Source organism: Dromiciops gliroides, chromosome 4 (genome assembly GCF_019393635.1).
Source record: "Dromiciops gliroides isolate mDroGli1 chromosome 4, mDroGli1.pri, whole genome shotgun sequence".
NCBI classification, from domain to species: Eukaryota; Metazoa; Chordata; class Mammalia; order Microbiotheria; family Microbiotheriidae; genus Dromiciops; species Dromiciops gliroides.
This window is the reverse complement of record NC_057864.1, coordinates 16,016,687-16,031,646: the sequence shown is the minus strand read 5'-3', so window position 1 is coordinate 16,031,646 and position 14,960 is coordinate 16,016,687. Positions and strand designations below refer to the sequence as shown.

Here is a 14,960-nt window from a genome sequence, read left to right as displayed (position 1 = left end):
GTCTGTCTGCCTGCTGTGGTCTCACAGGGGGTGCTCTGTGCCACCAGAAGGGGCTCTTCTTCCGTGGAGTTCTTGGCTTGGTCTTTCTGTGAATCTTCTGTCGAGGATGGACTTGGTGCTCCCGAGGTATGTCTGGGTCTGTTCACCTGCTGTGGAGACCAGTGCTATGCTCAGGGGCTCATGCCATAGATGCCCGCTGTGCATTTGGTGTGCTTCCCGAGAAGGAGCAGTATGGAGTAGAAACTGTTTAGAAAGAAAGGTTCGGCCTGTTTCCGATGCCCTTCAGGGGGTACGGTGTCTTCAGTAACCCTATCGGAGGCATCCCAGGGCTGAGACACGTCCTTCCTTAAATGTAGGCTGAACCTGGGCCAAGCTCAGTCTATCCCCATAGGAGCATAACTGGGGGATGTTCTTAGAGGAATTTGGAGGAAGACGGCATTGCGACTTCCAGGGTAAGCCATGAGAGAGTCTCCGCTGGTCCCCTCCCACCGGGAGATGGGGGCAGTCTGTGCCAGCTTGGAACTAACTCCGAGAAGCTCCTGTCCATGGGCAAAGGCAGCGAGCTTGGAGTCATTGGGATGCAGAGGGACCTCGTGCTTTATTTTGAACTGGGTGTCCCACAGATGTCTTCACCTCAGCATGTCCCAAACTGGACTCATTATCTTTCCTTCCAAATGCCCCCCTCTTCCTGACTTCATTATCACCATCAAAGGGACCACCATCCTCCAAGTCATCCAGGCTTGAAACTTGACCTTTCACGCCCCACTCATCCAGTCTGTTGCCAAGGCCTGTCGATTTTGCCTTCATGACACCTCTGCTCTGATCCTGCCCCTGCCCTGGTGCAGGCCCTCATCACCTCATGCCTGGACCATTGCAGTAGCGGCTGGTGGGTCTGCCTGCCCCAAGTCTCACCCCTGTCCAGGCCACCCTCCATTCCAAAGTGGTCTCCCTAAAACCTAGGTCGGCTTGTGTTGCCCTCCACCCCCACCCTCCTAGACATATGTACCCAGTAAGCTCCATTGGTTCCCTATCATTTAAATAAAGCTAGTGAGCAGCATAGTCAGAACTCCAGCCCCTTGCCCTGTCTCACATACTGAGGAAATAAGAGTAAAAGCTCTTGTTTCTTCATACGGAGCTTTCACAGAATCACAGAGTTGTAGAATTTGAGTCAGAAGGACCTCAGTGGCCCTCTTGTCCACCCAGACCTGAAGAAAACAAGTACCGTAACAGGGTCAGTTCTGCTGTAACACTTGTTTTGAAAACACCTTTTTGTTCCAGAGAAATCAATCTATCAGGGACCAATTTGACCTTAATGTGGATTTTGAATTTTGCATTTGATTATGCTCAATTTTGACCTCAAAAACCAGCAGAGATATAGAAAACTGTAACACTTCACAATGGCTCACAAGAGGCAGCCCTTCTCATGTCCACATTGATAAGCAGGCTCAAGATCTTTTTTCAAGGTAAAGGGCTTCATTTATTGCGTCTTCTGGTGTAGTAGGGGCCGTGGGCTGAGGACGGCTGGTTTTCTCTTCCCCACCTCCTGCTATGCCTCTGCCCCTCAACCCATTGAGGTAGCCCTCTGGCCTGTGGCCGTGGCCTGTGCCAGCCTGTCCCTTGGGATTGGAGTGCAGCCTGAGCAGCAGCCCGAGTCATGGACATTGACACTTTTTATTTTGGTATTTAGAGATTTCTTAGCCGCTTAGCATGTATAAAAGTCTGTTGCTGTTTTTATTAGGTTCCTGTCTTTTTTCTAATATCTCCCTGACAGAGATTTCGAGCCCTGTGGTTTGTGTTGCCTGCTTTTGCAAATATCACTGCGTGGCAGAATGGACTGTGCTTGACAATTGTCCCAATAGCCTTTGCTTGGAGACCTCCACCGAGGGCATCCCGGCCTTTCAAGACGGCCTTCTCCACTTCTGGACTGCCGTGATCCTCAGGAAGTAGAGCTTCCATTGGCTCCTTGGTAGCGTCCCCACATTGCTCCTGGCTCTGTCCTCTCCCCTTCCATGTGACAACCCAAACACAGGGCTTCTGTACCCTCCTGAACCTTCTCTTTTCTGATGCCTTTAGTTGGTCCAGCTGCCCATCTTAGGATGCCTATTCACATCCTTCTTAGACTGTGGCACCCAGAACCGAAGCCAGGGCTTCAGACTTGGTCTGAGTAGGGCAGAATATGGGAGGACTATCGCCTCCTTATTTCTGGAAGCTAGGGTTAAGTACCTCCGGTATGCCAGGCCCTGTGCTAAGTATGGGGGATAGAAAGAAAGAAAAACTAACCCTCTGCTGTCAAGACGCTCCCAGGCTAATGAGGGAGACCACGTGCAAACAGCTGTGTCTGGGTGAGACAGACAGGAGGGAGTCCACTGAAATGCCTGGAACTTTTTCACACAGTCTGATAGAGAACCGTGTCTTCTCTCCTCTCTATTTGTGAGGCTGATTTTTTGGAAACCACGTAAGACTTTACATTTATTGGTATTAAATTTCAGCTTCCAAGATTTAGCCCAAGACCCTTGTCTCTGAAGGTATTTGTGCATCCTGACTCTATCATCCAGCATGTTGGCTGTCCTTGCCTGTTTTGTATCGTCTTCACATTTAGTGAATGTGCCATCTATATATTATTTAAATCATTGACAAATATGCTAAGCCACACGAGATCCAGCCCACACCGTGGAGTGAGCTACTGGAAAACTCTTGCCATGTTGATATTGGACCTGCCACCAATACTCTGTGGATCTGGGTGTTCCATCAGCTCCCAAAGCCGTCTAATTCTGTTACCACAGTCCACATCTCTGCAGCTTTTCCACAGAGCTATTTTATCAAATGCTTGGCTAGAATCTAGGACTTAGATGGTTTAGTAGTGTTAAGGGCTAAAATTCTAGCTAGTCTGTCTAAAATATCTAATGAGTGGTCGCCAATAACTTATAAGCTTTAGCAAGAGTTAGACTTTTAAGCATTTATTAAGGAGAATAAGAATTTGATAAAGAGAGAGAAAGGCCTAGATTCCTATCTATTAAAGGGAGAGCACATTTCTAGCTCCACCAGCATCCAAAGGAAAGAGAGTGAGACTGAGCGCCAGTCTCTTCCTTCCTCCTCCCACTAGCCCGCGTCACTTCCTGACGCCAAAGAAAAGACTCCCGGTCTTGCCCTCAAAGACCGTCGCTTCATGGGCAGAACTCTTCTACAGTAAGTCTCCAGCAGGTGGCGTTATTCCAATTGTTACAGTAGACAGTGTTAGACTTGGAATCAGGAAGACCAGAGTTCAAATCCTACCTCACACAGCTCTCAGCTGTGGGACCTTGGGCAAGTCACCTAACTTTTCTCACTCTTGGTTTCCTAATCTGTAAAATGGGGTTAATATTAGTACTTCCCTCATAGGGTTGTTATAAAGATCAGATGAGATAACATGTAAAATGTTTTACAATATCAGTGCTGGCTGTTACGACACTCTCAACCACCAGTTTAGTAACCCTATTAAAAAGGAAATAAGGCTATCCTGTTTTCTATGAAAGTCTGCTGGCTGTTTGTGATCACCGCTTTCTTTGCTAGAACCAAACACCCCTCTAATGAATTTTCCTCAGAACCAGGAGTTGTGAGTGGGAGTTGCAAAGAAGACCCCCTGGGCTTAATGTCAGGAAAAATGCATTAATCATTATTGCTGTCCTAGAGTGCAGTGGGCTGCCTCTTGAGGCTGTGGGTTCCTGATCTGGGAGGTCCTCGGTAGAAGCTGGGGGGCTGCTCATCATCAGGCTTGTTATAAGGGGGATTTCTTTTGAGAATGGATTGCAGGGGCAGCTAGATGGAGCAGTGGTTAAAGCACCGGCCCTGGATTCAGGAGTACCTGAGTTCAAATCCGGCTTCAGACGATTGACACTTACTAGCTGTGTGACCCTGGGCAAGTCACTTAACCTCCATTGCCTGAAAAAAAAAAAAGAGAATGGATTGCACCCAGTGGCTGCTGACGTCCTGTCTTATTTTCAGATTCTGTGATTCATGATCAACAGCAAAGATAAATAATTTGATGGCTGTAACTGTTTTCCACAGCTTGATCCTTTCTGCAAGTCTCTTGATTCCTGTATCAGTAACTTACCACTCCCTAGTCTGCCTGACCAAAACCAGATTTTTCTCGCTAATCCACAAATCGGTTGTGTCGTTTGAAGTTGCACTGTGCAAGATGACAAGGAAGCTGATTTTTAAAAAATCCATCAAATTTTGGGAAGAGACTCTTTCATCTGTTCAACCCAACATTCTTTCCCATTAGATTGTAAGCTCCTTGAGAGCAGGGACTTCCGTCTCTTTTTATATTCGTGGTGTTTAACACAGCGTCTGGCAAACAGTAGGTGCTTAATAAGGATCTATTGATTAATTGATTAACTATACCTTCTACCCTTAAAGCCTACAAAACACTGGTGCTTGAGAAATTTCCATTTGAGATTAAAAAAGGACTTTGATGCCAGGGTAAATTGAGTTTTATGTATTGTCTCAGGATTTAAAAACCAAAGTGAGACTGAAAGAAAAAGGCAGATTGGGAACCATAGTAACCACAGAGAGTCAAATGTTGGGGTTCAGTGCACGTGGCATGGCGTGTCCTTGCCAATAGCCAGAGGACCCCTGTGTTCATAGCCATTAATGTCCATCTTCTTCCATCATTACCCTTTATCTTTTTATGAAACACCAAAGAAATTCCCAGGAGCCTACTGTCGTTAGGAACAAAGGGAAGATGGCTGACTTCAGAACTGTTTTTGTTTCCTCTGGGCAGTGTGAGGGGCTTCCTCGGCCGTCGCCCATCATGCAGCACAATACACAAGGCCTCTCCTTGACTGACAACTTCAGCCTTATCTACACAGCCTCCTGCACGCAGCTCAGAGGCCTTTTCATGGTGGAGAAGCCAATTTTTGGAGTCTTTACAAGACAAGGTCCTGTGAACTCAGGGACATTCTAGTTCCTAGACTGCTCCTGATTTACTACTGAAAGGCAAACGCGAATTAAGTTGTCAAGTGCCATCATTTTTTATCTGCCCATCTCTTGGAATTGTTGGCTTTCTGCATTGGGTCCCAGGCAGGGCCTCTTGGTGCTATTTTCTTTCTTTTCTCTTTTATCAGTGAGGGCATTCTCACCGCTTCATGGGTTCTAGTGTGAAATAAGTGATTTGGGAGACCAAACTTCTCCCAGTCAAGCACATCATCATTTATTAAGTGTCAGGCACTCACTTAAATGCCAGATACAAAAAGAGGCAAAAGACGGCTCCTTCCCTGTAGGAGCTCACAGTCTAGTCGACTCTCAAATGAAAGGAAGGAACTACTATGCAAATTTTCTGGGAATCTATGATTAGAGGGGAAAAAAAGGTTGGTGGTGACAGCGAATCCTTCATGGGAGCAACCCAGTTAGCATGAACTAGTTTTGTCTTATGTGTAATTTTATCTAATTAGAAAAAACCCATCTAGTTATTAAATTTTCAGTCTCATTTACTTTTCTTAATTATGTGATGATTAGGGAGATTCCTTGGATTTAAAACAGTTGCTTTTCAAAGGAAACTATTGTTTAGTTACTAATTAGGGCTTTTGAGCACATACTAAACTTATTTTTATTCCTCTTAAACCAAAATGTCTCTTCTTTTGTTTGAAGCATGGGGGTTTAGAAGACTGGTTAGTTTTCTTGGGATTTGGTAACACTTGACCTAGTCCTGTTGCTATTCGTATAATTGACTGCAGACATTTAAAATTATGAGACTCCTATTTTAAAGAATGTAGGATTGGGCAGCTAGATGGCACAGTGGATAGAGCACCGGCCCTGGAGTCAGGAGTACCTGAGTTCAAATCCAGCCTCAAACACTTAACACTTACTAGCTGTGTGACCCTGGGCGAGTCACTTAACCCCAATTGCCTCACTAAAAAAAAAAAAAAAAGTGTAGGATCTACTCACATGGTATGATTCTTTTATATAAGAGGAATCCTTCATGGATATTTAAAAAATTTATTGTTTTTTGCGGGGCAATGAGGGCTAAGTGACTTGCTCAGGGTCACACAGTCAGTTAAGGGTCAAGTGTCTGAGGCCAGATTTGAACTCAGGTCCTCCTTAATCCAGGGCTTTATTCACTGTGTCACCTAGCTGCCCCCCTTCATGGATATTTTAAAGAATAAATTATATAGTAAACTGGAAGATTTTAGGTGGAATTCTACTCTAAGTAGAGGGGGTGGGTATATTGCATAATCTTTTTGAGTTGGTCCTGTGATTTAAAAAATTTATTAGAAACTTACAAAAATTTTTTTAAAAAGTGAAAAAAAAAATGGGGACAGCTAGGTAGCACAGTGGACAAAGCACCAGCCCTGGATTGAGAAGGACCTGAGTTCAAATGTGACCTCAGACACTTGATACTTACTAGCTGTGTGACCCTGGGCAAGTCACTTAACCCTCATTACCCCGACAAAAAAAAAAAAAGAAAAGAAAAAGAAACTTAACCATCAAAGTCAAATAATCTGGTAAACAAAATATTACATTAAACTCTTAACCTTGAACAAAGTAGAGCCGAATGAATTGAAAGTAAACATCCCCCCAAATGAGTGTCATCTCAATCTCTTTTCAGTTGTCTCAGAAGTTCCCTTCCCTTTGACTTATTGTCTTTTTAAAAATACAGTTGTCAAGAACCTGCTTATGGTCTCTGTGATGCACATTTCACTTTGCCTCCTCTCATGAAGGTTTTCCCAGATTTCATCATAGTATTTATACATTTTTATACTTGCATCAGATTTCATTACATTAACACACCATAATTTATTCAGTCGCTTTCTGATCATTGTAGGTATATCTTCTAATCCATTGTATTTATGATCTCTTCTCTTCCTGATCCACATAAAATACTCATGAATATTTTTTGTACTTTTCTTCTGTTTACAGTGTTAGGATTATGTCCTAAGACTGTAGATTTCAGGGCCAAAAGAGATGCTCCATTTTGTCACATGTGTTGCATAGTGTCCTAGTGGCCGCAGTGTGACCAAGGGGCGAGTTAAAGACCTTCTCTGGGCCTCAGTTTGACAGATGTAAAATGAAGAGGTTGGGCTCGCTGGCCTCCAGTGGCCCTTCCAGTTCCTTCTTGATGATCCTGTGAGTCCCTGGGTTTTTAGGATTGGTAGGACAACACGTCTTTAAGTAGAACCAATAAATGAAATATAGTCCCAATTATTGCCATAAATACATTCATTTATTTTTTGGTGTTGAGTTTTACCTCAGACGATTCAGTGAAAATAAAATTTGACTAATGAACATTAACTAACACTGATTAAAATCTTGGTAGAAACATCTTTGTTACCTTAAAAAATTAACTTTCATTTTCCCGTTCACTTTCATTAAATATGAATTAATTTTTGTTGGCAGGGAATTTTAAGCCTTGAATATTGTGTGGGCATCATTGGTGGAAAACCCAAGCAGTCATATTACTTTGCTGGATTTCAAGGTTAGTGATTTAATCAGATTATGTTTCTTCACAATTTTCTTTAAAAACTCAGGAAGTTAATATGGGATCACTTGGAAACAAGATGATTAAAATAGCAAAATGAGGGCCTTATTAATTCATCAGCTCCACTAAAGTCCACTCATTTGTCATTTGCCCCACAAAGTAATTGGATTCTGTAAAATGTATGTTTAATTTCAGTTGTTGCATAAACAAGGCAGAATTGATGGTTTCACCAAACTTTCGAAGCCGTCGCTGTTACAGTCTGGTGGTCGTTATTTACAGATTTACTTTTTAGCAGTTTTTAGTGGTGCTACTTGATGTTAAAATGACAAGCAATATGAGCTTCCTGTCAGGGTAACGTAGTAAGATACATTTTTCATATGCAAACTCCAGAATATAATTGTGTGTTTGTAAAAGTAATTTTATCACCAAAAATTAAGTGACAGTCTCATCACTTTATAAAAATTCTGCTTATACAAGCATATTTGATTATGCAGAAGTTAATCTGTCCTGTGAAAACCTCTGTTTCAGTCAATGAGTATCAGGGTGGCAAGCTGTTACTCGTAGGAGGTTTAAAAAAAACCCTGTTCTACATAGAAATTGGATTGTAAGCAGTGCAATAATAAGGTGTTTTTTGAATTACTTGTCTTCTGTTTTGTCCTTGCAGATGACAGCTTGATATACATGGACCCTCATTACTGCCAGTCTTTTGTAGATGTCAGCATAAAGGATTTCCCTCTTGAGGTGCTCTGGATAAAGAGTTGGTTCTGTTTTCTTTCCATAGGAATCAAGTGCTCATTATTTAGAGACGTTCAGGGAGTGATGCTTTTATGGTGTTGGGGTTACCTGTGTTCGTTCATCAGCGTTTTACTCCTTGTAAAACCATAATAAACAAAAATGGCCAAAGGTTAAATACTTGATGCAGAATTTTAATTTATGATAGACTTAAGACTTCATTTATCTCTGTCTCTCTCTTGTGGATACCGGAACCTCCCTGCTCCCCCACCTCCCCCCAATCCCCTAATATAAATGATCAAAACTCCAAGTAATTTTCTTGAAAAGACAGCTGGGTTGGACCGGAGACCTTAGAGTGTTAGGCAGATTTAAAAAGGAAAAACATAAAGAGCAAAAGTGGGGGGATGTCTGGGGTGATAGATCATGGGAGGAAAATGTATCTTGCTAAGTAACAGGCTAGGTGGTTTAATTTGTTTTAAGTGTAATATGTTAAATATAATTTGATTTCTTTTTAAAAATAATTTTTAAGGTTTTAAATCTTAGCTTTGGTTGTTTGCTCTGGTCTAAGGGTTCTTTGCTTTGTGTTGTGTCCTGGACTCCTTTAGTCAGTAGTCTAAGAAGGCCTCTGTGGACTTTTTCTGGGAGATATATATATATATATATATATATATATATTGTTTGTTTGTTTGTTTGTTTTTGTTTTTGTTTTTTTTTAAATTGTTGGGTTTTTTTTTCAAGCAATGGGGGTTAAGTGACTTGCCCAGGGTCACACAGCTAGTAAATGCCAAGTGTCTGAGGTCGGATTTGAACTCAGGTCCTCCCGAATTCAGGGCCGGTGCTTTAACCACTGAGCCATCTAGCTGCCCCTGGGAGTAATATTTTTAAGTACATAAAATAAATGAATAAGATCATAAAGGAAACCAGTTCTTTTGAAATCGTTATTTAAAAAACAAGTTTGTCTAGTCCAAGGTAAGAATCTCTGCTCTCTAGTCTTTTTTATGCCTCTGTCATTTTCTACATGGTAGCACTATACATGAGAACTTTTGGAGTGTATGTAAATAAGGCACATGGTTATTGTTGTCTTCCGAGTTGCAGAGTTTGAAAAAATTTAAAATAATTTTTTTGACTTTTTAAAATATCACTAAAATTTCCCCCAGTGTCCTTTTCCCTCTCTCTTCCCAGAGAGCTAGCCCCCATAACAAATAATGTTTTCAAAGAAAAAGAAGACAAAAAGATCAGCAAGACTGATCAGTCCATTCAAAAATTCTGAAGATGTGTGCAGTGTCCCCTGGCCCGGGGCCCCCCATCTCAGTAGAGGGTGAGATAGCGGTGTCTTCACAGATCACAGAGTCAGGCTGGCTCTTGGGAATCCCACGTCATTCTCTTTGGACTGGTTTATGGTCCCTGTTTCCATGTACATTGTTGAAGTCATTGTCTATATTGTTTTCTTGGCTCTAGCAGGTTGTTTTTGTAGGTGATTTTTTTATTTTTTGGTGAGGCAGTTGGGGTTGTGACTTGCAAAAGGTCACATAGCTAGTAAGTGTCAAGTGTTTGAGGTTGGATTTGAACTCAGGTCCTCCTAACTCCAGGGCTGGTGCTCTATCCACCGCACCACCTAGTTGCCCCTAGCAGATTGTTTTGTTTTTTAAATTATTTTTAGCCCTGATATCTGAATGGATCAGTAAATTCCAAGGGCCTGACGGAAGCTGGAAAGGGCCTACTTCTTGTATGTCAATACTTCTGGCCTACTGGCTAATAGTGGTACCTGCTGATGTTTGTCCTTGACTGTGTTGGGCTTTTTCTTCTCTTTCAGAAATGTTTTATTTTTTTTAAACCTTGTTTTCACTCCTCAAAATCACCACCCTACCCAAACTGTCCCTAAAGAAGTGAAACCGATGCTCATATTAGTCATGTCTGAGAGAGCGTGCCGACTTGTACACCTGTGGTCCACTCTTTCTCTAAAGAAGAGGGAAGTACGTTTCACCATCACTTCTCTGGAGGCCCGGATGGTCATTGCATCGAGCAGTTTTGATGTTTTTTAGTGTTGTTTTCTTTTTTCTTAAATTTTTTTCAACCAACAAAAATCTACCTTTTCTACCTCATATCCCCTGTCCTTCCCCCAGTTTGAGAAGGAAAGAAAAAAAACCCAACAACCTCTTTTACAAACATGTCAAGCAAAACAATCCCTTCATTGGCCACACCCCAAAATGTATGTCTTTGTCTGTACCCAGGGTGAGAAAGTGAGCAGCGTGTTTCATCCGGAGACCGCTGGGGTCATGGCCGATCATTCCATTGATCAGAGTTCCAAAGTTTTTAAGAGTTGTGTGTCTGAACAGTGTTCTTGTTATGGTATAAATTGTTCTCCTGGTTCTGCTGACCTCACTGTTCATCAGTTTATTCAAGTCTTCCCAAGGCCCTCAGAAATCATCCCTTTCATCACTTCTTACATCCCATTACTCTTTCATCTGTTTCCTAATTGGTGGGCACCCCCTTGTGTCCAGTTGTTTTCTGCCACAGAAAGAATTGCTCTAAGTATCTTTGCACATCCTTTAGAGTTCGTTTTCCTTGGGACTGTATCCTCCTTTAACATAGTCACCCTTTTTATTCTTCCTTTTCCTTTCTTTTTCCATCTTTATTAAAATGTATTTTTGTACCCAACTTTGTAAGTGTTTGTTTGTGTATTTTTTCCTCCTTTGACCAATTCAGATGAGTTAGGTTCAAGTATCAACCAATCCCTAAACCATTTCCTCCTTGACTGTATGTAATTCTTATTGTGTACTCTAGTCATGTGGTTATTTTCCCCATCCTTCCTCTCCCTTCCACTACCCCCTCCTTCTGGTGTATTTCTCTTTTCCTCTCCTTCCATTCTGCATCTGAGATCATGTCAAAGTAGTCTCTCCTATGGCCCTGATGATGACGGACTTCAGAAGTGACACACACACATCATCTCGGAAACATTGATCCTTGTTTAGTCCTTTATGATTGCTTGTTCATCTTTAACTTTTTGTGTTTCTCTTCACTCCTGTGTTTGTCCTTCAAAGTCTCTATGCAGCCCCGATCTTTTCTTTGGGACTGCTTGGAAATCTTCTGTTTCATTAAAGTTCTGTTTTCCCCTTGGTACTTGAATTCTTTCTTTATGGTTGCTTGAAGTATTTTTTCTTTAATCTGGAAGTTCTGGATTTTGGTTAGAATGGTTTTGGAAGTTTTCATCCTGGGGCTTCTTTCAGGAAATGACTGGTGGAATCTTTCTAATTCTGCTTTGCCTGCTGGTTCCAAGAGATAAAGGCAGTTTAAGATTTATTGAAATACAATGTCTAGGCTCTTTTTGTGGTTATGGTATTCAGATAGTCTAATGATTCTTAAATTTTTCTCCTTAACCTCTTTCATAAGTCAGTTGTTTTTGTTAGGAGGAGATACCTTATGTTTTCTTTCTTTTTTTTTCAGTCTTTTGACTTTGTTTTAATATTGCTTGTGTCATAAAGTTCTTTTTTTGGGGGGGGCAGTGAGGGTTAAGTGACTTGCCCAGGGTCACACAGCTAGTAAGTGTCAAGTGGCTGAGGCTGGATTTGAACTCAGGTTCTCCTGAATCCAGGGCCAGTGCTTTATCTACTGCGCCACCTAGGTGCCCCTCATAAAGTTCTTAACTTCTGTTTGGTCATTTCTGATTTTCAGGAAGTTTGATCCTTGGGTAAAGTTTTGTATTTCCTGTACCAAACTATCAGTTTCCTTTTTTACTCTTTCTTCCATAGCTCTCATTTTTTTTCTATTTTTTCCTTCAGTCTTTTCATTTAATTTATAAAAAACATTTTTAAACTCTTAAAAACCTCTTGCTTCATCTCTTCCAGGAATTTGCATTGACTTTGTGTCCAAGCTGAGTTTGTCTTTGAGATTTTGCTTGTCGATGTTTTGGAGCCAGTGTCTTCTTCGGTGTGGGTGTCTTAAGCATCCTTGTCACCACAATAGAGTTTATGCTGGGTTCTTTTTTGTTTTTTTGTTTTCTTGTTTGTCCAGCCTCCCTCCTGACTTTGTGCTTTTTGTTAGGGCCAGGCTGTGCATTTCTGCAGGGAATGTCTGGACTGGTCCTGATGTTGCTTTCCTGGAGGATTTAGTGTTGAGTTACTCTAGTATATTAGGGACAGGGACCTGTAAGCTTTCAGTTGTCTCAGAGTGGTCTGACCCAGGGCAAAGTCTTATCATGTCCTTCCTGGTCTGAACTCTGCAAGCTCCTGGTGTTGATCTGAGTGGGCTTGTCGCCATGGATACCCCAGTAGACTGTTGCTGGGAGGACTGCTGACCCGCTGGCTTCTCCTTGGGCTGGGATTCCAGCCCTGGTTTGCCCCACAGACCCCCAGTGGGCTGTAGTCCAGGAGTGAGATGAGGAGGGTCTGCGCTAGGGAGAGGGCGGTGTCAGAGGAGAGAAGGGGGCAGACTCCAGAGACGTTGCAGAGGTGGCATGAGAGATAGTGAGGATGTAGGATGACACGTCAGGGTTGTGAGCTTGAGAGAATGGGAAGCTGCCTTTGCTGTCCATAATGACAGGGAAGGTAGGAGCAGGGAGGGAAAAGGTCACGAGTTCTGCTGGACATATCCAGTTCAAGGGGCAGGAATCATCGGCATGGAGATGGTCGTTAAATCCATGGGAGCTGATGAGATCGTCAAGTAAAGCGGTCTAGAGGCGGAGGAGGGCCCAGGACAGAGCCTCGCTTCTACTGATAGAGCGAGTAAGTGGAGGGAGGATCCAGGAAAGGCGGCAGAGAAAAAGACACGATCGAAACAATGCTTTGGTGTTGCCAGTGAAGAGGCCGAGGGGCCCCAGGGAGTCAGTGACAGGGCCCGGAGCAGGGCTGACACTGAAGTGGACCGGGCTGTGGTGAGTCTGTGGCTACCATGTTGGGGGCGGCGCGTCCTTCTGCGGGCAACATCTGAGCTTCGCCCCAAGTTCTGAGAGATGATGAGCAGATGGGACCATGTGACATCTCGTCCCTCGTCTTGTCCCCTGGCTGCATGGGCAGCTCCTCCCGTCTGTTGTTCCCGGCTGAATACATGGGCTGCAGGGCCTATTGGTGAGACCAGGGGGTCTGAACCACGATCTCTGGTTTACATGCCACACTTTCCATCTGTGTGTCCTCGAGCGGGTGACCTATGTGGTCACCTCGCCTCTCTGAGCCTTTGGATACCTCATCAATAGAAGGATGAGAACCAGACTTGTTGTGAGATAAAGGCTTTGTAAGCCTGAAGATGCTCTAGTAATGGGAATTAATGTTCTTGTCCAAAGAACAACAGGGTCGATATTGCTGGACTCCCGTGATAGAAGTGAATGAGGAGACAGATGCACACACTTGCTAGTAAAAATGCCAAATGTCACCAACACTCCAGAGAACCAGAACTGTGGCAGTGTAGAATATGTCCATAGGCTTGCTTCCAGTCAAATCCTTAGAAAGTTTTATATTAATCCGCTGTATCATGAAAGATGAAAAAGTATGTGTTTGAGCAGACAATTGGGCAAGTCCCCGTCCTGTAGAAAGAGACAGGAGCTGTTGAAATCCAGGGCAGCTTTTGATTTTAGTTTTAAATAAAAAAAAAAAAAGCTCTACAGGAGGAGTTACGTTCTGGACATTAATCCTCTTAAAATGGGAGCCAGCAGCTGCTAATGTGGGTGGACCAAACCTCAGAATTTTAAGAATTGGAACTTCCTGGAACCTGACTTCCAGTGATTATAATCCATCTTGATTACATGGTGTGAGTTGGCAGCCAGGTACTGTAGGGTTGTGTCTAAACATAGTGTGGTGAGTTTCTTATGGTTGATTGGACAATATTTTGAGAGCTGACTTGGCCTGTAATAAACAGAAATCAATCTGAATTATAAATCGGTATTGTTTTCTCTGAGTTCAGAATCTGCTTGAACGAGCAAAAGCTTATAGCCTCAGGTTTGAACAATTTCAAGCAAGTCCCGGTGTTTAATTAATGATACTCCATAATACTTTGGAAGTCATTTTAATGTTTATGTAATCATTTAAGTGATCAAAACAACCACCCATGGACATTTCATGTTTGACATTCCTCTGGGGAGAGTAGGTCAGTCTGTGGAGGACAGCATTGAAACTCACCAATGGACATTGTATGTTGTCTGTCCCAGCGTTGATCCTTGATCAGCACAGACACTCTGCTCTTTGGATCAGAATTCAAGATGGAAGGGACTACAAACAGTTCTGATCTGGGCTCCTCTATGTCTCCAGTGGAATCGAATCCATCCATTGCATCTTAAGCACCGGCTGCATGTATGGCACCAGAGCCGCAATGACTGACTCAAAGCCTCCTTGCTTTGCAGGCTTACAATAAGTGAGCAGATGAGTTAGAGTGAGCTTGGGCTGTGAGGGTGAAGGCTCCAAGGACGCAGGAGAAGATGAGAAGGACTAGGAGCAGGGAAAAGAGAGGCCGAAGGGCAGACTGACGGAGCAGACAGACAGAAGGTCGGTGAGAGAGAAACCCAGGGGTTCAGCGGTGGCAGTAAGGAGGAGAGAAAAGTTAGAAGCAGGGGATTTACAAAGTGAAAGGGGCTTGGAGTTAGAATAAAGGACCTGAGTGCCCTGAGGCAGGGCGCGGCTAAGGCCCTTATTGTATTCAAAAAGACGCAGCAGGTGGGAAAGAGATGCACTGCAATGCAGTCAGGTTGTACATTTTATTTCCCTGTATTCTTAATTTAAATAGTATCTCATAAATAAACTCTGCTTTGATTATTTAGTTAAGAGGCATCTTAATATTTTGCTTATCAATT

The 14,960-nt window shown here is 42.9% G+C and overlaps 1 protein-coding gene across 6 annotated transcripts in view; it reads left to right on the top strand.

The window, feature by feature from the left end:
• ATG4C (autophagy related 4C cysteine peptidase) overlaps window positions 1–14,960 on the top strand; it is a 76,329-nt gene that overhangs the window by 44,203 nt on the left and 17,166 nt on the right. For all 6 annotated transcript variants that reach the window (XM_043962672.1, XM_043962676.1, XM_043962671.1 and 3 more), the window contains 2 exons: window positions 7,372–7,450; window positions 8,118–8,194. In XM_043962672.1, coding sequence (XP_043818607.1) covers window positions 7,372–7,450; window positions 8,118–8,194 — 156 coding nt within the window. The remainder of the gene's footprint in view (window positions 1–7,371; window positions 7,451–8,117; window positions 8,195–14,960) is intronic.